The 21,133-nt window shown below is 45.7% G+C and overlaps 2 protein-coding genes across 15 annotated transcripts in view; one reads left to right on the plus strand and one right to left on the minus strand.

Moving 5' to 3' along the window:
* PAPLN (papilin, proteoglycan like sulfated glycoprotein) overlaps nt 1-6,854 on the plus strand; it is a 37,755-nt gene extending 30,901 nt beyond the window's left edge. For 3 of the 4 annotated variants that reach the window (XM_027552351.1, XM_027552352.1, XM_027552350.1), the window contains 4 exons: nt 565-692; nt 799-907; nt 1,665-1,831; nt 4,251-6,854. In XM_027552351.1, coding sequence (XP_027408152.1) covers nt 565-692; nt 799-907; nt 1,665-1,831; nt 4,251-4,435 — 589 coding nt within the window. In that variant the 3' untranslated portion in view covers nt 4,436-6,854. Of the gene's footprint in view, nt 1-564; nt 693-798; nt 908-1,431; nt 1,495-1,664; nt 1,832-4,250 lie in introns of those variants that run through there. The other variant, XM_027552353.1, reaches the window with a different exon arrangement.
* The window catches only part of NUMB (NUMB, endocytic adaptor protein), a 162,855-nt gene continuing 147,772 nt past the window's right edge, over nt 6,051-21,133 (minus strand). For 7 of the 11 annotated variants that reach the window (XM_027552359.1, XM_027552354.1, XM_027552355.1 and 4 more), the window contains 7 exons: nt 20,956-21,030; nt 18,747-18,887; nt 15,836-16,040; nt 13,628-13,921; nt 11,905-12,054; nt 8,928-9,074; nt 6,051-8,146 (listed from right to left, as the gene is read on the minus strand). In XM_027552359.1, coding sequence (XP_027408160.1) covers nt 7,431-8,146; nt 8,928-9,074; nt 11,905-12,054; nt 13,628-13,921; nt 15,836-16,040; nt 18,747-18,887; nt 20,956-21,030 — 1,728 coding nt within the window. In that variant the 3' untranslated portion in view covers nt 6,051-7,430. The remainder of the gene's footprint in view (nt 8,147-8,927; nt 9,075-11,904; nt 12,055-13,627; nt 13,922-15,835; nt 16,041-18,746; nt 18,888-20,955; nt 21,031-21,133) is intronic. The other 4 variants (XM_027552358.1, XM_027552356.1, XM_027552362.1 and 1 more) reach the window with 2 other exon arrangements.

A 21,133-nucleotide genomic window follows, 5' to 3' on the forward strand; every position in this document is an offset into this window, starting at 1 on the left:
CGGGGTTGCTGGGCGGAGGGCTCCTTGGGCAGACCACGCTGGGATCTCTGGGCCTTTCCAGAGTGTGGCTAGCGGACAATTGTAAGAAGCCAGCCAACAGGTGACGGCCTGTTGGGAGGAAGTGGAGGCAGACACCCTTCTGGCTGTAATCATAAGAGCTAACATATATGGGCCCTGTGCTGAGGCTTAATCTCTTTCACGTGACGTGCAGAAGAGCTAAAGTGGTGCTGTTTTATCCGCGTGTGACGCACAGAAGCTTAACACCACCCAGCTCCTAAGTGACTGAACTAGGACCGAGCCTAATAAACGAGTGTAGGAAAAAAAACCTCGAAACCCAAACCAGAATTATTTTGTATCCGAAAACTTGCAATGATTTGCTTGTTGCCAGGTTTTAAAGTCAGGCGTCCTTAAGTAAACGAGAGTGCCAGCAGCTGGAGGGTGGTCAGACCCCGCTGACTGGCAGGGCCCACTCAGCCTCTCACCAGGGGACGGGAGACCCTGACCCCTCTCCCACCCACTGGGAGCCTTGGGATGGCGCCACCTGACTGTGCTTGGCCTCCCCAGACACCAGCTGCAGTCCGACGGCTCCCTGGTCATCAGCCGCGTGGCTGTGGAGGATGGAGGCTTCTACACGTGTGTCGCGTTCAACGGGCATGACCGGGACCAGCGCTGGGTCCAGCTCCGAGTGCTGGGTGAGGCGCAGCCTGAGTGGGCGGGTGCGTGTGGCCAGTGGCCTCTGGGGTCAGGAGGGGCACCGCGGGCATGCCGTGGCTGACAGTGCCCCCTCCTTGGGCCCAGGGGAGCTGACTATCACAGGGCTGCCCTCCACAATGGAGGTGCCGGAAGGGGACACGGCCAGGCTGCTGTGTGTGGTGGCAGGAGAAAGCGTGAACATCCGATGGTCCAGGTGAGGCTCTGTCCCTGGCCCTCAGGCCCTCACCCTGAGCTCCACAGCCCAAACCAGGGCCGGGGGGCCCACCTTTGTGCAGAACGTTGCTGCCACCTGCACCCCTCCCCCTCACGTCTGCTCCCGGCTCCTGGCCTGGTGCCAGGGGAAGGGGCTACAGCGCCCGCCTCCCTTAATGGGGAAGCCCCACCAGGACCACTCTCTTCTCTGCTGGTCGGGCTACACACCAGAGCTTCTCAGGCTCGGCACTGTCGACGTTTTGGGCTGATGGTTTTAGTTGTCGGGGTGCATTGGGGGATGTTTAGCCGTGTCCAGCCTCGGGGTGCCTGTAGTACTCCCTCCCACGTCATGGCCACAGAAAGTCTCCAGGTGTTGCCAGATGTCCCCTGGGTGGCGGATGCTCTGCTAGGCTGAGAAACACTGGGCTCCACTCAGCTCTGGGGGCTTTGGGTGGTCTTTTACCCCAAGTCTGCTGGGCTTTTATTCATTCAGCAAACAGTTTGATGCCCCCTTCCTCCTTGCAGTATGTCAGGACGACGCTAGGCACTGGGGATCCTGGTGTAATCTGAGCCCCCCCAACACTCCAGGTGGGAAATAGCCCAGTATCCCCCAGGCTCGGAGGAGGTTTGCCCTGAGTGTGTCTGGGTCAGTGGGTGGCTCTGGAGGGAGCCTTAGACGGCCTCCTCCCCGGCCCTGGGAGAACCAGCTCAGCACCCGCCAGGGCCTGGAGGTTCTCCCAGCATCCTTTCCCCTCCAGGAACGGGCTGCCGGTGCGGGCCGACGGCCACCGTGTGCACCAGTCCCCGGACGGCACGCTGCTGATCCACAACCTGCGGGCCAGGGACGAGGGCTCCTACACGTGCAGCGCCTACCGTGGAAGCCAGGCCGTCAGCCGCAGCACTGAGGTGAAGGTGGTCCCACCGGGTAAGGAAGGGCCACCCCAGGCAGCTGCTTGTCTTCGGGAGCTGGCCGTGTGCAGCCGGATGCGGAGGGCACGGGCTCTGCAGTCGGAGGGGCTCTGCCAGTTCCTGGTTGTGTGACTTGGGGCGGGCCAGTCGTCACGTGGCCCGAAACAGCCCTGGGAGGGAACCGCCAGGGCCCAGCTGTGCTGGTTGGCCTGGACGGTCACGGCTGTCGGGGCCGTAGCACCTCACCAGGACCATGCAGGGCGTCAGGCCTGGCTGCCTCCTATCTGCCAGGCTGAGCCCGGAACTGGCCAGGTTAGAGGTTGCAGTCTGGTAGAAATGTTGCTTAGTGAGCAGGACTGACGGTGGGCTTCCAGTTTATGAAGACAGGGACTGGAACCCAGCCAGGGCCCGGCATCACCGGGTGCTCAGGCTGAGTGTTTGTGTGTGAAGGTGGTACCTTGGGGAAGGCACCATCCTGCAGGGGCCGCTTTTCACCTCAGTCGTGCCCAGCAGATAGATCTCTTGTCCACATACTTACCAAACTTACAAGACTTGAGACAGGCCAGAGTGCAGATTTAAGTGAGAGAGATTGCTGTCAGGGGGCCCCCACATGAGCATGTCTGTGACTAGGTAGAGATGTGTCTGCGTAGGAAGCCAAACTAGAACCAGAAACTCAATTGACGCTGAAGTTTGGTGGTGCTCCTAATGATGCATGGTCACCAAGATGAAATGGTGTGATGGGACTGCCTCCGGGACAGCACACTTATGGCCTCAGTCCGGCTGTCTGTCTTCTGCCCCGTTAGATGAGTGTTGGTAATCTGAGACACTTTCTTTGGGGGAGGAGGGCACTTCTTAAGGAGAAGCTATCTTCCTCTCTAACTGTGTTGGTTCCATCAGTTAAGCTGTATGTGTCTGCCATCACCCATTTAAGCTTTTTGTGGCATTTCACTGCTTGAGGCTGCCTCACTGCCCTGTTCATGGTCTGGTGGCATGCTGGAACTGCAGTGTTAGTAAGGGGGAGGGGCCTTGAGCTGGTCCCACTCTGGGGACAGCTTGCAAGCTTGCTTTCTCTTTTTTTCTTTATTGGAGTATAATTGCTTTGCAATGTTGTGCTAGTTTCTGCTGTACAACAAAGTGCTCTCAAGCTTTTTACCTAAAGGTTTAAGGTGAGAAACAGAAAATACTGTAAGGTTAAAACATGGGGAGTGGGGCTCACTCTTCGGAATGGGAATGCCCATTACGTGCTGGTTATTTTAGCCATGGTTACTATGTGCTTCAGTTGCTATCTCATTAACTCCAAATGAGAGAGCAGACACGGAGAGCTTATGTAACCGTTTGCCCCAAGTCCCCTGGCTGGAAGGGGAGAGCCACGATGGTGCCCAGCCTGCACCATCACGCCCAGCACCTGCTCACCTCTGCCTGTGATGAGTCCAGGAGCTACGACAGCTGAGATTAAGTTGGTAACGAAAGTGGCGATTGTTAAAAACAAGCATAAACGGCTTGTCCTTTATGTAAATGTAGGTGGTCCGCACTCTTGTTACACTGACGAGCCAGCCTTCACAAAGCCGTCGGCTGCTCAGGTGTTATCTATTAGTTGTATCTGGGGGGAGGTGTGGAGGGGGGCCTTCTGCAGCCCCGTGAGGTGACTTTGGGGAGCTGCTGTCAGGCCTAAGCCAAGGCTGAGCCCTGAGAGCCCCTCCCAGAAAGAAAAGGGAGGTTAACTAGACAAATAGACTTCAGTCCGAAGACAGAGCAGCAGAATGAAAGTCCCACGGTGATTTATAAGTTATGGACGTGACGAGCAGGTTCAGAGGGGAGGCGCCCGGCGCTTAGCGCTCAGTGTCGCATCAGCGCCACTGCTCATAGCCTGTCCTCCCGTCACTGGCCTGACGGGCTCTGCTGTCTCTGGGGGAAGTGGGAACTGGAAAGCTGGGGAGCTAAGTGACTGAGCTGGGGCTACTGAAGGCACAGAACGCTTAAGTGGGAGGAAACCAGCAGTGAGAGACAGACCGCTCTTGCCAACTCAAAACTGTGCTTGGGGCTGACCCCGCTCTCCTTGTCCAGAGGCCACGGCCATATATTCTGCGGCTCTTCAGGTCTCAGTCAGAGCAGGGTGTTAACTTCCAGAGATGTTTAACCAGCTGGAGAGTCAATATCTGGGGGTCTGCGATGGGCTGTGCACTGGGGCGAGCGGTGGGGGTGGGGGAGAGCTATAAAAGGATAACAGGAGGCCCACTGCATGCCGAAGCGGGGCCCAGGGCAGTGCAGACCGTGTGCCCTCAGCTGGACACACAGGTGTTACCGGGATACAGTGACCGGCATCTCTGGGAACCTGGCGGTTACAGCGCTGCTCTCCTTTAGGGAAATGACAGGGCAGGTGAGTTTCCAGCCACACAGAACTTTCTCACCACCCTCTCCCCCCCGGTGTCTCACAGTGCTGGCCGCCCAGCCCCGGGACCCCAGCAGGGACTGTGTCGACCAGCCGGAGCTGGCCAACTGTGACCTGATCCTGCAGGCCCGGCTCTGCGGCAACGAGTACTACTCCAGCTTTTGCTGTGCCAGCTGCTCCCGTGTCCAGCCGCCCGCGCAGCCCGTCTGGCAGCAGGGACACAGCTCATAGCACTGGGAGGAGAAGGCTCTCGGTCTCCCCTCTCTGGCTGAGGAGGGAGTTCTCCTCCGCAGACACTGGCCTGGTCAGAGCCGCCCCCTGCCGTGGAGTGCCAGCAGCAGCGGTCCCAGCGGTGTCCGCTTCTCTGGCTTCACCGGTGCCTGCTGGGATGTCAAGAAGCGGCCACTTGTTTGCAATAAGGACATCTTTCACTTGACAGTTTCTCTCTATAATTTGTTATACAGGATCAGCTCACTGTGTTCTTAAAGCCAGCTACCAGGGTTCTCACTTTGCTGAAAGCTGGGTGGGGAGGTGTGTCCTATCTGATTGGGGAAGGTAACTAACTCCTGGTGTGTATGTTAGGGAAACATTCTTTGCTAGAACTAGGTCTCATCTGGGGTCCAGATATGGTTCATCGCTTCAGTCTCTCTAGCCCTTCCTAGGGAATATGGCGACCAGCTTTAGCTGGTTGCTATACTAGCACAAAGTTGGTGAAAGCCCTCAGCAAAGTGGGAGATAATGAAAACTAAAAACCAGGCTATTGTAAAACACAGTACCAACAGGATAGGGGGACCAGTGGAAGGGAGGGCGACGTTAAGAAAGAGAAGAGGGAAGTGGTTTCAGAGTTAGGTCATTCTTCCTCTCAGCCTCTTAAGGCCTTGATGCTAAGACAAGAGGCCTGGTTTCAATGAGCTTCCACGTCCCTTTCCACTTTAACCTTCTCCCAATTCCCCAGAGGACGGGCTGGGCCTAGTAACAGAGGTCTTTCTGGGGCACAGGAAAAACCAGCATTACCGGGACAGGTGATTTCTATTACCAACACTCTAGCTGGAAAAGAAACAATTGCTTCACGGGTGAGTGATACTTCTTGGTCTACCTCTCATTCAGCAACAGAAACATGGGCCAGGACAGAGGTCTTTTTTTCTTTCCAGTTTTAAAAACCATTGAGGTGCATCCCCTTCCGTGTACCATGGCTGGTTTGGCTATAGAAATTGGAAGGTAAGGACTACTTTCTTGGACTCCACTGTTCTCTAGTTAAATCACTATTTGTTAAATTGGTGGCATACTCCAGACCTTAGCTAGCTCTTGGAACCAGTCACAGAGTGGTGGGGTATGGTGAGAGTAAAACTCAGTCTAGACCAGTGGTTCTCACACTGGGAGCTTTTTCAAGAAATGAAGATGGGGGTCTACTGCCCGGAGATTTTAATTGGTCTGGAGTATGGGCTGGATATGAGGATTTTTAAAAGCTCCCAGATGACTCTCATATATATCCACAGTTCAGAGTCACTGCTGCAGCCCAAATTCTCAGAATGTGAGTCTTGTTAAAATGCAAATTCTGACAACTAGGTCTGGGCTAGGGCAGAAGTTCTGTGTCTCTACACAACTGCCAAATTCAAGTCTGCACTTGGAGCAGCAAGAATCTGACATCAGAGATGTGCTTAGGAATGACCGGAGGCTCGAGTATGAATACAGATAGGAACTTTAAGAGAATACTAGCCCCAGTGAAAGATTTTTCTAGCCATCAAACTAGAGATCTGCGGCAGTAGTAGAATGCAGAGAGGACAAGACAAGGAACTAAAACTCATTCGCTAATAGAGAAAAGCGCAAAGAACAGCTCTTCATGGCAAAAGCTTCTACCACGAACATTTATTTTTGTTAAAGCAGATTGTAAATTCTCATCAGTACAAATATATATATAACTTACATCTGATTGTAAGGCCAACATTCGAAAGTAAAAATGAGATGGGATCCTACGTGGTTACCAGAGGTCAAGTGGCTACAACTGAAAACAGGATGTTCGGCTCACCACAAGAGGGAGGGATGCACGCACGCACGCACACATAACACACACACGCAGTCCTAACAAGACTGGGCCCTCCATCCCCACAAAACTCGGAACAAAACTTAAAAGGACAAAACAAAACCCACCAAGACCTACATGACAAACCAACACGGTAACCTGCGTTCCCGTCTCATGGATATGATTACATCATTGTCACCTTAGTGTTAAAGGATTAACATAAGGAAACTGCAGCAGTATAGAAAAGAAAAGACATTCTCTATTTAGATTGAACCCATTAAAATAATGACATTAGAATTTTTCATTACAGGTGTAAAACCAGGACAATACTGCTTGCTCTTTATTTAAAACTACTACCTAGCTGACGGTACTGGTCATAAGCGTGATTGTTGTTGCAGTGTGCTACTTACAGTAAATGATACCAAGTGAGCTAGGGATCCCACCTGCAACTTCCAGCCCTTCCTCTCTTTTACTTCAATAGGCATCAATGATAAATCAATCTTATGTACAATTTCTTACAGCTAACCCTTTTACCTTTGGCAAGATTACTTACAACTCATACAACTTTTTAATAGTGAGAACTATTTAAAATATTCTAAATGCATAAAAATAAAGATTTTGGCTTTTTGATATATATTTATAATATTTATTCTTACTCAAAATGGAAGCTCAACTTTACCCCTAAGATACAGCTCTGCTGGGCAGCTCCTGACGGGCCCTGCTGGGAATTCCAGCAGCACAGCCTGCCTCTCGTCCCAAGTCCCGGCACAGGCCACCCTGTTCTTGATCTTTAAGAAGGCCAGTGCTGAGAGCAGGTAGATGAAAGGCCTGAAAAACTAAGGGAGATCGTTTCGCTTCCCGTTGTGTTGTATATTCCAGTAAATGTGCTTTGAATACAGATTCCTGTTCAGATACTTCTGCCTCTCTGTTGCCAGAGACTGGTAAGTGGCTGAGGGAGGCGGGGCAGAGGATGACAGCTCCTTGACTCTCTTAGTCTAGCTGCAAAACAGTTCTTCCCTAGGAACGGGTCTCTCCACTTTCTCAGTCACCCCCATCCACATCCTATGCCTGGACATGCCCTTGGGGACTTTTGGGATTAGTGAAAAGCATATTGGTTGGGAATGCAAAGTCCCCTTTGCTCCTCTGACCTCCACCCCCCCTGCCCGGGCCTAAGTACAGACAAAATACATAAGCCATAAGGACTGCTTAAAGTTCGATTTCAAAAGTCTTCTGTAAATCACTGGAGAAAGGATTGGTGGGGGAGGGGTTAGTACGCTGCTTGGACTTGCTTTCCAAGGCTGCCCACTGGGCCTCGAAGGGATCCACCATGCAGGTGCCTGCAGGAGCCTCAGTCTGCTTGTCTCCTGAGGCCAACCTGCTGTCGTCTACGCCATTGAGAGCTGCAGAACCGTTGAGGTGCTGAGCAGGAGGCTTAAAGAAGGGACTGGCAGTAGCACTGCTTGTCTCGTACTGTGGGAATGTCTGCTGCTTGACCAGGCTGGGAGACTGATGGGGCTGGGCAGCCTGTGGGTGGCCTGTGGTGCCAAACACGTTGGCGACCATCTGGGAGGGAGTGATGCCCACCACGGGCACGTTAGAGGCTGGATAGGTCATCCCGTTAGCCACAGGATAGGACTGGGCAGCGACAAAGGCTGGCTGCAAGGGTGGGACCACGCCCACTGGCACGGGCTGAGAGGTGAGGAATGCATTTCCTTGGAAAGGTGGCACTGGCTGGGAGATGGCAGTGGGTGGGGGCGGCTGGAGAACCGGCTGCAGAGGGGCAGCTGAGGCCTGGGGCTGCTGAGCCCGGACGCTCTTGGACACCTCCTCCAACCAGCGGTCGGCCTCGGAGGGAGTGCGTCTGTGACCAGCCTGGAAGAGACCTGGAGAGACAGCACCGGAAGACTGACCCCACTCGGTCCCTGGAAGCAACAAGAGGAAGAGAGGGAAGAATCAGGATCTTCAGGGGCTTTTTTCTCCACCTGATAATCTCGGTTATTTGAATGATTGTAATGTGGAACAAGCCCCCCCAGGGGGATAGTCTGTGGTTTTGGTAGGTGGGAGGAAAGTCTATTACCAGCTGAGGAGGTTTCCTGGCAGGACAGGGAGAACCCAGGAGACCTCAGCCGTGTGTCTGTGGTCTACCTCAGCCGTGTCGGGAAGCTGCCAGAGATGGCTCAACTGCACAAAACTGAAGCTGCTGGCTGGCATCAGAACCCTAGCCCCACTGCTGTGGCTCATCTATGGTCCAGAAACCAGCTTGCACACACTCTAAAGAGCTGAGGTGATTCACCTTCTGCTCTAACAGAATGAGAAGAAAATAACCAGGGACTTGCTGCCGGCCTTTCAGACACATGTCTTCCTGGTGAACTGCCTTTTTGTAGCCTTTTTTGTAGGCCTGCTGTTGTAGGAGGCAGGCATATCCACAGATCTAGATCCAGACACAGGCTCTTGCGAGGGAGGGCCTGGGGATCTGTGTCTTATGAAAGCTCTGTGGGTAGCTCTAGGGTCCTAAGAACTATCAATCTTACCTCTAAGAGCTCCTCTCTGACACCATCCTTCCTTAATAGTTTATTTCCAAAAGGGATCCCACTTTTCCTAAAAGGACTCCTTCCTGGTTCCCACTAAGGTAAATAGCTGATTTTCACACCAAGGTCACTTATCTGATCCCAGAATCCTCACCACCATGTGTGGTCACCTTACCCGAATGTGTGGCTGCAATTCCCTTGTTAGCAGCATCAGGGGCATAGGCCCAAGGGTTGGTTTCACGCACAGGCATTGCTACGGGTGCTAGAGCAGTAGGGGCTGGCTTAGCAGCAAGCACATGGAAGGCTGAGTCAGTGCCATTAGCTACAATGGGAGCAGACAACATTGATGGAGTTAATTCATGCAGGGTGTACAGGTGACCCCTTGGAGCTGGGTCAGTCAGGCCAATATGCAATACTGGTGGAAAGATAAGACAGAAAAGTTGGTGTGGGATAACCATGCCATCTGCAATGAATACACAAACGTTCTGGCAAAGACGGAATCAGAGGCTGTAATTAAAATGGGTGTACTGATAAAGTTAAATGACTTTTAGAAAAACATGTTTATGGGGAAAGAGGTAATAAAGACTAAAAAACAATTTCAAATTAAGTTAAAAAGAACTGCTTTGTATTACAAGTAGCAAAAATCTATTCTAGACACAGCTTAGCCTTTGGCATAATGATAAAGTATCATCTATCACAATTTCAAAAGATCAGATTATGCCAACAATGGTTAATACAATCATCCTTATTATGTGTGAGGCACTACTCTAATAGTGCTTTAGTGCGCATCATCTCAAGCTACTCCATCCATGGGATTTTCCAGGCAAGAGTACTGGAGTGGGTTGCCATTGCCTTCTCTGATCATCTCAATAAATTCTCTCAAAAACCCCATATTACAGTTAAGAAATCAAACTTGGTACGTGTTTTCATTTGCTTAATTTATAATTTGCTACAGAATTAATTTAATCTTTTTACAAGATTTTTTTTCCCCTTCAGTAATGTTTGTAATGTCAAGGCACTTACTGTTTTTTCTTGTCTCCCTTTAATAAAATCCAGTCCTTGCTCCTTTACTCCAAATGGCTATCCCATCAGCTTCTACTCCTTCGCCCAGCTCTCTATACTTGGTATAGAGCAGACAAGCAGGCACCTTCTGCCTTACACCATAATCATTCTCTCTTTAGGACTTGGCAACTATGCTTATGGCATTGGTGCTATTGACCCAGGGCTTGCCTAAAAGACTAGCTTATCCAAAAACTGCGAGTCCTCTAAAGGCAGGAAAAGGACTATATTCTATTTATAGTTTTGTATACCCACTACCCTGTAAATAGGCACAAAGTCAGCTGAATGTAACAGGAACTATATTCAGAAAGACTTGGGTTTACATCCTGGCTGTGTGATTTGGGCAATTTACTTAATCTTTCTGAGCCTAATTTTCCTTATCTGTGATGCCTATCTCAAAGGACTATTGTGAGGATTAAATGAGATGAGGAAAATGCATGAGTCCTTACCATGATGTACATGGCAGACATGCTGCTAAGTGCCCCATAAATAGTACCTATTACTGTTGGCAGTATAAATATCTGTTAGATGAAATGAAAAGCCACCTGATGCATATGAATATTAAGGTTTTGTTTTGTTTTTAAAGAGACTCCCTCCTAGAGGACAAGCATGTTACAGCTTTTCAACAGGTGCAGGCAAAAAAAGTCTGCACAGCAAAACTTCTTCTGAGCTCTCTCCCAAAAGAAATGAAGAAAGATCAATTATATAAGCTCAAATTCTAACATCTGTAATTTAAGTTATATAGGCTCTTTGTTGACCTTTGAGTCAGTCAGTTCAGTCGCTCAGTCGTGTCTGACTCATTGCGACCCCATGAATCGCAGCACGCCAGGCCTCCCTGTCCATCACCAACTCCCGGAGTTCACTCAAACTCATGTCCATCGAGTCAGCGATGCCATCCAGCCATCTCATCCTCTGTCGTCCCCTTGTCCTCCTGCCCCCAATCCCTCCCAGCATCAGAGTCTTTTCGAATGAGTCAACTCTTCGCATGAGGTGGCCAAAGTATTCGAGTTTCAGCTTTAGCATCAATCCTTCCAATGAACACCCAGGACTGATCTCCTTTAGGATGGACTGTGGACTTCCTTGCAGTCCAAAGGACTCTCAAGAGTCTTCTCCAACACCACAGTTCAAAAGCATCAATTCTTCGGTGCTCAGCTTTCTTCACAGTCCAACTCTCACGTCCATACAAGACCACTAGAAAAACCATAGCCTTGACTAGGTGGACCTTTGTTGGCAAAGTAATGTCTCTGCTTTTGAATATGCTATCTAGGTTGGTCATAACTTTCCTTCCAAGGAGTAAGCAATCTTTTAATTTCATGGCTGCAGTCACCATCTGCAGTGATTTTTGAGTCAATACTATTAATTCAGTATCTCTGAAAACAACTTTTACTAATTCTTCAATGCTACAAAGACTAGTTTTAGGATACTTGTTATAGAAGATGAAATGAACTGAAGAGCCAAGAGAAGTGCCTTTTTCTTTATGGGACTCTTGTGAAAGGGCAAAGACTAGGTGAGTCCAGTCTTGGCACCATTGTTATTTTGGGCCTGACTGTTCTCTGTTGTGAGATGGCTACTGTGTACATGGAAGGATGTTTACGGGCCTCCCTGGCCTCCACTGGGATGTCAGTAGTAACCACCCCCTGCCACACCACAAAACCCAAACATCTGCAGACAACGGATGCTAAATTTTTCCCAAGGGGGCAAAATCACCCCAGCTTTCTTTACTGTGGTAAAGAAAGCATGAAGCTAGAACCAACTCTGATGACTGCTGTTTCTGGAGAACTGGTTGGGTGCTTTGTCTCTTAACAGTTAAGTAGCAAATAAAGCAGTGGGTTGGGACTACTGATGCTCCTGACAGGATGGAGTGAAAGGAGGGCAGGCACATGCAAAATGCAGACAATCTCAGGAAACAGGAGGGAACAAAGCACAAAGACACTGTCGCACAGGGAAATGTAACGAACCTGAGTCAGTATCAAACAGGGAAACGCAGTGGGTCTGACCAGGTCTTGGGAAGCTCAGGATGCCAACTTACACTAGCGATCAGTGTCGTGAAAGTATTAGTTTCAAAGAAAATCGCAGGCTAAGTGAGCACCAACCTTGAAAGGCGGGAGACTGTGGTGCCACCACCGTCACTGGTTTGGTCATTGGGGCGGATGAGAAGGGATCCTCAGAGGGTGTGCTGAAGGCACTGGTGATCTGTGAGCACAGGGAGCTGATGCTCTCTGCTTCGCCGTCTACCTCTGGCACTGTAAGACAGACAGAAGATGGCTCCAGACAGAAAAACGGAACAAGTCTGGAACAGAATGGTGTCACGTGAGATGGCATTTTACATTGCCTCTGTTATTTGTGGAAGAAAAAGACTCAACTGTCAGGTGGGGCTATAAAAGCAACTTCAAGAAACTTACCACTATTCACTGGCTTTTTACATGAGAAGGTACAGAATGCTAACAATTCCTGCAGTAAGGTCTACCTTCCTCCCTTGCAAATCCCCAGATTTCTGTATTTCCTCTCCTGTGTGACACTGTTGAAAACACGCTGTTCTCTTTTTGTGCCAAGACTTTTGTTGCCAGTGAGATTTTTCTAGAAGACACATGCAACCTGTTTGTCTTCCAACCAGGTCCCAAGCTGGTGATGTGAGTTAAGTTCTAGAGGCCCCCAGTGACTCTTTTGAGAAAAATGGGTTAAAGTCAGGGGCACCAGTGGGCACTCAGTCCTTTTCTCTGTCATAAACTACGACAGTGTGATCACTGTCATTTTTCTCCAAAGTGTTAACATGAAAACGTGAACTGAGGTCTAGGACTCTAGAGGCTTTGTTCTTAATATTGACTCTGGAATACTTCTGTGTCACGGAGGAAGCTAATTATATGTGTTGAAGCTCTGTCTGCTCAAATGTGAAAAGAGAATAATGGTTTTGTTTCCCGCCTGCTCCAGAGGGAAATTGAAAATGAGGTACTTGAAGCATCTGGAGTTTTGGTTTTTATAGGAGTTGAGAGGTGGGTAAGACCCTCAGTAATGATCTAGTTTAACTGTTCTTTAGGTCGAGTTTTATCCATCAAAGAACTTAAATCTCTGTGCTTTTGTGCCACCAGCAGTGACAGTGCCCTACTGAGACACAGCTTCCTCAGATTCTGTTATAGCACTGGCTCAACATGTCTGAGAGCAAAGTAAAATAGGGCCCAATAAAAGCACTGACCGGATCTGACACTTTAGCTCCGGATCTTATGATGAGGATAGAGCTAGTGGGGTTGGCTCAGCTGTACAGAGGCCACACAAAGGCCTGTGTGACAGCTCTGAAAGGTAATGAGTATGTGTGAGCAATCCCACTGTCTCTGATGAACAACAGATCTTAGCTTTATACAGGAGACCCGTTTAGAGTTTCCTCCCTAGGGAGCCAACCAGCCACAAGGACAAAGAGAACTTATCTATTTTTTCTGGTACATCTGACAGTGGTGCTATTTAACTGGATGTGTTTCCAAAGCCTTTTAAATTAATTCCGTGCTGGGTCCCAAATGGCAGAATAAGAAGGGAAACTTGAGACCCTTGATGTCTGAAAGCAGGTACACTTTCATCAGGACAAATCACAAACCGTGTAACTCGGACTAGGAATTCCCATCATGGCTCTGTTAACCTATTGCTGAAAAGAAATGAACAACTCCCATCTCTCTCCATGAACCTCCATTTTCTGCCAATGGGAAATGATACAAGATATACACAGCCACCAAACAGCCTCAGAAGAGGGGTAGATAGTTTGATGGGATCAGGGACTCCACTGGAGGTGACGTGACACTTCAGTACCTGAAGTTGGGGATGCCGTGTTACCTGTGTGTTTTATGGGGAAATCAGTCTTCCTCTGCATAGTGGAAGGCAACTCATTGATGCGCAGGGACAGTTGGCGTTTAAAGGGTGACATCTTCTGGCTAAGAGCAGGAAATCCTCGGAAAGAGCCTTGGCGAGCAAGCTGTTCAATTGGTGCATGCCGGCGTGGGATGGCGTGAGGATTGTTCATCTCCAGAGAGGCAGTGGCATCCAGAGTGGGAGAGGTGGGAGAGGATGGGGAGGTGGCAATGTTGCCAGGGGCCACTGACGAACCAACAGCTGTCTTATCTGTATCAGCTCAAGAAAGTAGGAGAACGAGGACCTTAGGGCAATGTCTTCAAATGATTTGAGCTCACACCACTGAGGAACCCCAAAAACCTCCTAGGTCATTTTACCCATCTACTTCCCTATGTATCTCAAAAGACAGGTTAGAAGCAGGGCTCAGATCTCCTGTTTTTCAGATAAATAAAAGGTTTAATAATCTACTACATGTCTCATGGTATATCTACTATTCCCATGTAGTAATTAAAACACTGAACAAAACAAAAAAAACAAAACTATGAACTCTTAATGTAAGGTCTTTTAAAGAACAATGGTGCACTGTTTGCAATGTCTGCTTGCTTTCTGGCCGGTGGGGGGTACAGAGGACTTTAGAAGTGGCAGAGTCAGAAGGGTCTAAACAAACTTAAGTTTGATTAGATGTTAAGTCATAAAGCAGGCATGGACAACAGGCTCTCTTGAATAAAAGCATACAAAAGTAAATTTTAAATTGGAGCAAACAAATACAAGACTGTTTCCATGTGAATACCTGCTGTAACACACTCTCATTGTGGTCAATCTCTACTTCCCCCTCACTCCCCACAATCCTCTGCAGATGCTAGGACTCAAGCATTTTGGCAGTTGCTGTAGTAGCAAAAAGTATTATTTGGTGGTATCAAAGAATATGCTTCCAGTCTGAAAATCACTGAAGCACATTAAATAACAGCTATACACATTCATTTGTCTAATTAAAATAACACTGTGTTTTTTTAATTCTTTGGTATCCTGGCACAAATGTTGATAAGAAATGAAAAAATCATAATCAATACTTTAATTTCAAATAAAAACATATATTCTTTTTTTGGCTTAAAAATTAAAAGCTGTTTGGGTATTAGATTAATGAGTGCGTGCTAAGTCGCTTCAGTCATGTCTGACTCTTTGTGACCCCATGGACTGTAGCCCGCCGAGCTCTTCTGTCCATGGGATTCTCCAGGCAAGAATACTGGAGTGGGTTGCCATGCCCTCCTCCAGGGGATCTTCCAGACCCAGAGATTGAACCCAAGTCTCTTAAAGCTCCTGCTTTGGGAGGCGGGTTCTTTACCACTAGTGCCACCTGGGAAGCTGATGTTACCTAAAATGGCAGGTTTAGAATTAAAAGAATATAGTAAAAAATTAGCAAAATTATATTAATGTATATTTAAACCAAACTTTTTAATTTAAAAATACTCCTTGTTTTGGGTTTCAGCCCAAGTTATACACAAGAATGCAAAGCATTTTTTTCCTAAGCCCTATCACTCAGTTCTAAAATACACTGGCCTCAACTTCAGACAACAGCCTCCTGAGTGACTTGAATATTTGGACAGGCATTTTTGCTATGCTGCCAAGTGTACCTTAAAAAAACTCACATTCTGCAAAACCACACACTAAAGTTAATGGGGTTATGGGAAAATAGTGAGGGGCCAGCTTCTCAAAAATCTGTGGCCTTTTTTCATGAAAGTACTAAACAGTCATAAGCTAATAGAGTATCACTGAGATGTCTCTGCCTGCATTTCCACCTGGTATCACCATCTGTGGGTCCTTTGCAGCCTAAACCTGGGACTTGCACTTCCTTCAAGATGTAGGTCCTTGATAGGATTTGCTTTTCATAGAGATCAGATGCATCAGAATTAAAAAAAAAAAAAAAAAAAAAAAAATCTGTTCCAGGATACAGGTTTTCCCAATTTTGCTTTTAAATGTCTTTGCAACTTGTTCAACTGCACTCTCAGCTTCCCCAGGTAGTTAAAATTAATGGACAGAGTCAATACTTTGAAGCCACTCTGTTTAGATTTTCAGCTTTGTTCTTAAGGTCTTCATATGTTGCTGAGTTCTCTATGCCCCTGACAGCTTCCAAATATTAACCTGTTGGGAAAAGCTGTTTTAAATAAACATACATTGTAGTAGAACAAATTGTACCTTTCTTGGCATCTTGGATTTGTTTCATAATCTCCTCTCTTTCTGCTTGCTCAGTGGCTGTGGTAACACGGAATGATCCTTCTCTCGTGAAAGTGGTTCGACTGGCATCGAAAGTAGCAGTCACTCCACATTCCTTCTCCCGCTTCTGCTTACGTTCTAAACAGGCTGCAAAGGCACAGCCTACAGCATGGCTCAGTCTTTCACCCTGTACATAACAGAATGTTTAAAAAACGTTTTTACAGTTATGGTGTCAACAACTACAAATTAGCTGGACCACAAATAAGTCTGTTTTCACACAGGCAAAATGTTAGTAACTCCAGCTTATTAGATTTTAGTGTATTAATACGCCAAATTAATCTAAATGAATAATACCTTACATCATGCTATGACCCTCTACTGCAGTAGGCACCGGGTAAAGTGGCCATTGGTAGCCTGGGCCCTGTCAGCAGCCACCAACACTTTCTTATTAGTCATAGGTTCCTCTGTCACTTGTGTCGGCTCTGGCCATCAGCTGAGAAGACACTGCTCAAAGTTCCAGGCCCTAAGTATTGACGCCCAAACCTCTACTTGCCATGCAGGGGAATAATAGGAATATTTACCACGCATTTCTAAGCAACAACTGGAAAGAGGGCATTTTTCAGAGCTTAAATTTTCTGCCAACATGTCTAGGAACAAAAGGCACAGACTTAAAACTTCAGATAAATACAACTCCAGCGATAAGAAGGAATCAGGTACAGGAAAGCTGAGCCTTCTCAGTCTCCCTTTCTGAATGCTCTTCTCTGGCCCTGTTTGGGCCCTCAGTGCTTACAGGCTCTCTCCCATACCACCCCTATTTTTTTTCAGCTCTCTCAAACCCCAACTCTACTTCCCAACCACACAGAGGCAAAAATAAAACCATGTTTTCAGCTACATTTTCTACTTGTACAGGAATTAAACAGATAAGCCTGAATTTTTGGTGTGTGGAAGGAGAGGACGGTTTGTGAAACTAAATATTGTTTTACAGATACACTGGATTATCTAGAGTAAATTTAATAAATTCAATGGATTCTTTTTTTTTTTAATCAGGGTTTTCTGTATTTTAAACACTATCCCTAACTGTGGAATAAAAGGGTTAGAGGTGATACAATAACTGCTGGCATCTTTTAACAGTGAGGAGAGATATCTGAGAACAGGGAACCTTTTGTGGAGTTTCGAACCTTTTGTGGAGTTTCCAAGATCATACCATGTAAGCAGCTGCTCCTACATATGGCTCCAAGTAAGTAATTTCACTGCATTTTATATGCCAATATCAGATACCATAAGGAGAGGTAAACGTCTGAGACACTTCTGTCCCTAGGATTTCACATGATGGTAAACTGTAAAGTCTCATTTACAGACTGACAGACTCATTCTTTGTGAATCCACATGAGTTTCATGTAACTACTTAGCAGGATGATAAATGGGTAGGCATGGAAGCATGCAATAGGAGAGAGAGCAGAAAGAATTTTAGAACCCATCTGCATTTGAGCACAGCTCTAGTACAAGGACAGAGCTATAGGCCAAAGAAGCTTACTATTTCTGCTCAGCCTTATGGCAGAAGTTCCTGAAGACAGACTTGCCCTCAAGCTCCATCCCAGACTCACTGAGTAAAAAACTCTGGGGTGGGGCCCAGTCATCTAATTTAATGAGCTCTCCAGCTGATTCTGATACAGAAGAACCACTGTTTGATACCAAACAGCCTGAGGACTATGATTTGACAACAGAATGGTTTTAAAATATAGCAAAACTCTGGATTTTACAAGTGTAGCAATAGCAAAATACACTGCTTTGTGACTTACGGTATGAGAGAGGAAGAAAGTGTAGTTTAGTTACTTCAACCCATTTTCAAAGCACTTGTGTCAAATCGAGGAGGAGCAGCTTTAACAATATCAGACACCATTTTGGAGCAGTTAGCATGAGCCAGGTCCTATGCTAAGAGTGCTTACACTTGTTACCTAATTTAGTCTTCACAGCTGTTATCTCCATCTTATACAAGTGGATACCAAGACTTAGAAAATGTTACATAACCTGCTCAAATCCCATGGCTAGTAAAAACTAGAAACAGGACTGGAACCCATATCTGATTCGGAGCCTGAGTCTCTAATACTTATTTTTACAACTGCTTTTTAAAAAAGCTTCTGGTCAATATTAGAATATGACTACGACTTCCTTTCCAGGTTAAACCTTGGCAAGAATTCACTGAGTTGTAGCCTTTATGAATAGCTACCCTGCCTTACTCTGTCTGGACTTTTAAAAACTCAGAAATCACATACTCAATGCTATCCTATAATTTAATAATTAAGATCATCATCACCTAAGAGACTCGTTTTTCATATCAGAATTCTGGGTAATATAGATGAAAGATGACAAATTTGATTATTCTCTACTTCTAAACAAAACCAAAAACTTCTACGATGTAACAATTTCTAGCACAGCTCACTGTACCATAATTTAGTATTTCTATTTTTTTAATTAAAAATATACTCCAAACTCAGTTCTTGTGGTAGAGTCTTTTTGCAAATGAATTCGTAAGCACCTTTCAAATACCAATATCTTCTACCCAGACAAATTAGCAAATACATGTAAGGATCTTGAAAACAGTTCTAATCATGAACAGTTTTCTATAAAGCTTAGCAGCCACCATCCCCAGAGCACTTTTACTTTCCTTTAATAATCTTGGATCTCAGCCAACCACCTTGTTCTGTGAGTGGTGGGGTTACATCAAGAGTGTGAACTGCTTGAATAAAAGGGGTGAAAGCGGGCTCGTTTAGGCGCTTACAAGTTCTGTAACAGCATATACTTGTTAAAAATGCAGTGGAAACTGGCTGAGCCAACCGGGAAGAAGCTTGATGACTGTGGCTAGTCATGATGCAATTCAGGCTACTGGACTCACCGTGTCCTTGACGGCCATGAAGCAGTGACAGATCCAGCGCCGAGTTGTGCCATCACGACATATATAAGAGAAGGCCCTATCAAAGTTCCTATCTGGGGCACAGAAAGAAACTTTTTCTATTGTCTGGTCAACTATGAGGTCCTAGAAAAAGGGAAACACAAAGGAACAGTGGACTTGAGAGGTCAATCAAGTTTCTCAGAAGAAACACGGGATGTTCATTTCACAACACAGAATCCCTACATCTAATGCATCAGGGCTGCGGAAAAGCTTATCTGAGCCAGAAGTTGGAATACTAAGGATCTGACCTAGAAGAGATCCCCAGAGGCACTCTCCACAGATGTTTCTTTCCCTCACCTCATCTTCATGTTCTATAATACACATGCTTGCTGATTCTAGTTTTACAATGGTAAATTCCATGTTCAATTTTACAGTATATGTCAAACAATAATCCAATCCCCATATAAATTACACTCAATAACATAATTTCCAGAACAATTTTATGTGTTTATTAACTTATTTAATTTTGAATACCACTGAATGGCACAGTATATACATAATGTAAACATCACACAAAATGTTTTTTTTTAAATACTGAGGCTCTTTGGTGCTTCTGTGTGATGTTCCAATGGCCTAAAATCCCTAGATGCTGAGGTGGTGGCTGGAAGTGCTGAAGCACACAAACAAAATGACTTTTATAAAGCATTCCTGTTGCTCCACAAACAAACTTGCCAATCGTTTAAAAGTTCTGCAATTCTGTTGGCTCATTCTAATTTTATTTTGCATAACCTTGATTACTATGCATTTCCTCTTCAGTATCTCTTGCTATGCAGGAGTTACTGATACAGTTTAAGCGGGAGCCCTTTATCGATCATTCGCATTTTTGCAACATTTCTTCTCTGCGCATGATGGGTACCACGGTAACAAGTCATCCATTCCTATTATTCACTGTGGGGAGAATTAATTAATTCCAGTGCTATAAGTAACCACCAGGGGGCAACATCACTTTCTAGTAATAACGATTGTGTACAGCAATTAAAGATATAGCCTCCACATACAACAAATTTCATCCAAAGCACGAATGAAAACTATACAAGTTCTTAAAAATAAGCTAATTAAAATAGTTGTTTCCAACTATAATGTACATTTAAGACCACCAGTTCTCTTAAAAAAAACAGTCAAAAGAATTAAAAAGTAGCTAAATTAAATCATTTAAAGTATAATAGGTAAGCTACGCATGAAAACTGTTCTTTGCCTGCTAGGCTTTCTTCTCCTTCAGGTGACATCTGAGTTTTTGTTTTTTTTTAAACTGCCTTCTGTTAAAATTTCTCCAGATTTTAGGTCTCTTAGAAAGTTTTAATTAATGATTAAATGTATGTGTATAAGTAACACCTTATGCTCTCTAAGGGCAGAGTCTATGTCTATTCTTATTTAGGTACTTAGGATCATTTTTTTCTTTTTCTTTTTTTTTCTTTTTTTTAAATTAAGTCTTTATTGAATTTGTTACAATATTGCTTATGTTGTTTATGTCCTGGTTTCTTGGCCATAGGGCATATGGGATCTTAGCTCCCAGACCAGGGATCGAACCTGCACCCTCTGCATTGGAAGGTGAAGTGTTAACCACTGGACCAGCAGGGAAGTCCCGGATCATTTTTTTCTAATGCAAAGTGCTATGTACATTTAAGATATTGTGTGGACTCTTAAATAAATGTTAACTCATATGAGCAATTTACTAGTCCTTAAGATTTCACTTAAATTGAGTCTTCAGTTAAATAGTAGGTTAATGAGTTCAAATATAACTTACTAAAAATAGTGTTTTATTAAGGAACAAGAAGAAACTTTAGATGTGGTCTATTCTTTTTTTTTAAACAGTGGCAAAATGCCTATAGTATTTTACATCAAATTTGTGGGGGTAAACTTTTTTTTAATGTGTCAGAACAAAAATAGAACTCAGATCTTAACATTAAATGCAAATACACTGTAAGCTAAACATGCTGTATCATGTAGAACAAAATGCTCAGAGAATTCTATTCTTCATAAGGTAAATGAGTAACTACATTGGTTTTCTGAACATTAACCAGTCTCTCAGAAGATCGTACTTTGGACAAAGTGGAAGGATATAGAGTGACTACAACATCTTAATGGCATTATGTTTGATCACAGGGATAAAAAAACATATGAATAGTAACATTTAAGCTTATGAAAGTTTTACCTTAGTTTTTTCATCCACAACTCTGAGTCCATCTGCCGATACCCACAGGACTGCCTTAACAGCTTTCTTTCCAGTCTTTTAAGAGAAACCAAAAAAGAAGAGGGTGGGGGAGAGACACACACATATATAATATTAAAAAAAAAAAGGTCATATTCCATAGAAAACACTGACTTCTGCC

This window comes from Bos indicus x Bos taurus, chromosome 10 (assembly GCF_003369695.1).
Source record: "Bos indicus x Bos taurus breed Angus x Brahman F1 hybrid chromosome 10, Bos_hybrid_MaternalHap_v2.0, whole genome shotgun sequence".
Taxonomy (NCBI): Eukaryota; Metazoa; Chordata; class Mammalia; order Artiodactyla; family Bovidae; genus Bos; species Bos indicus x Bos taurus.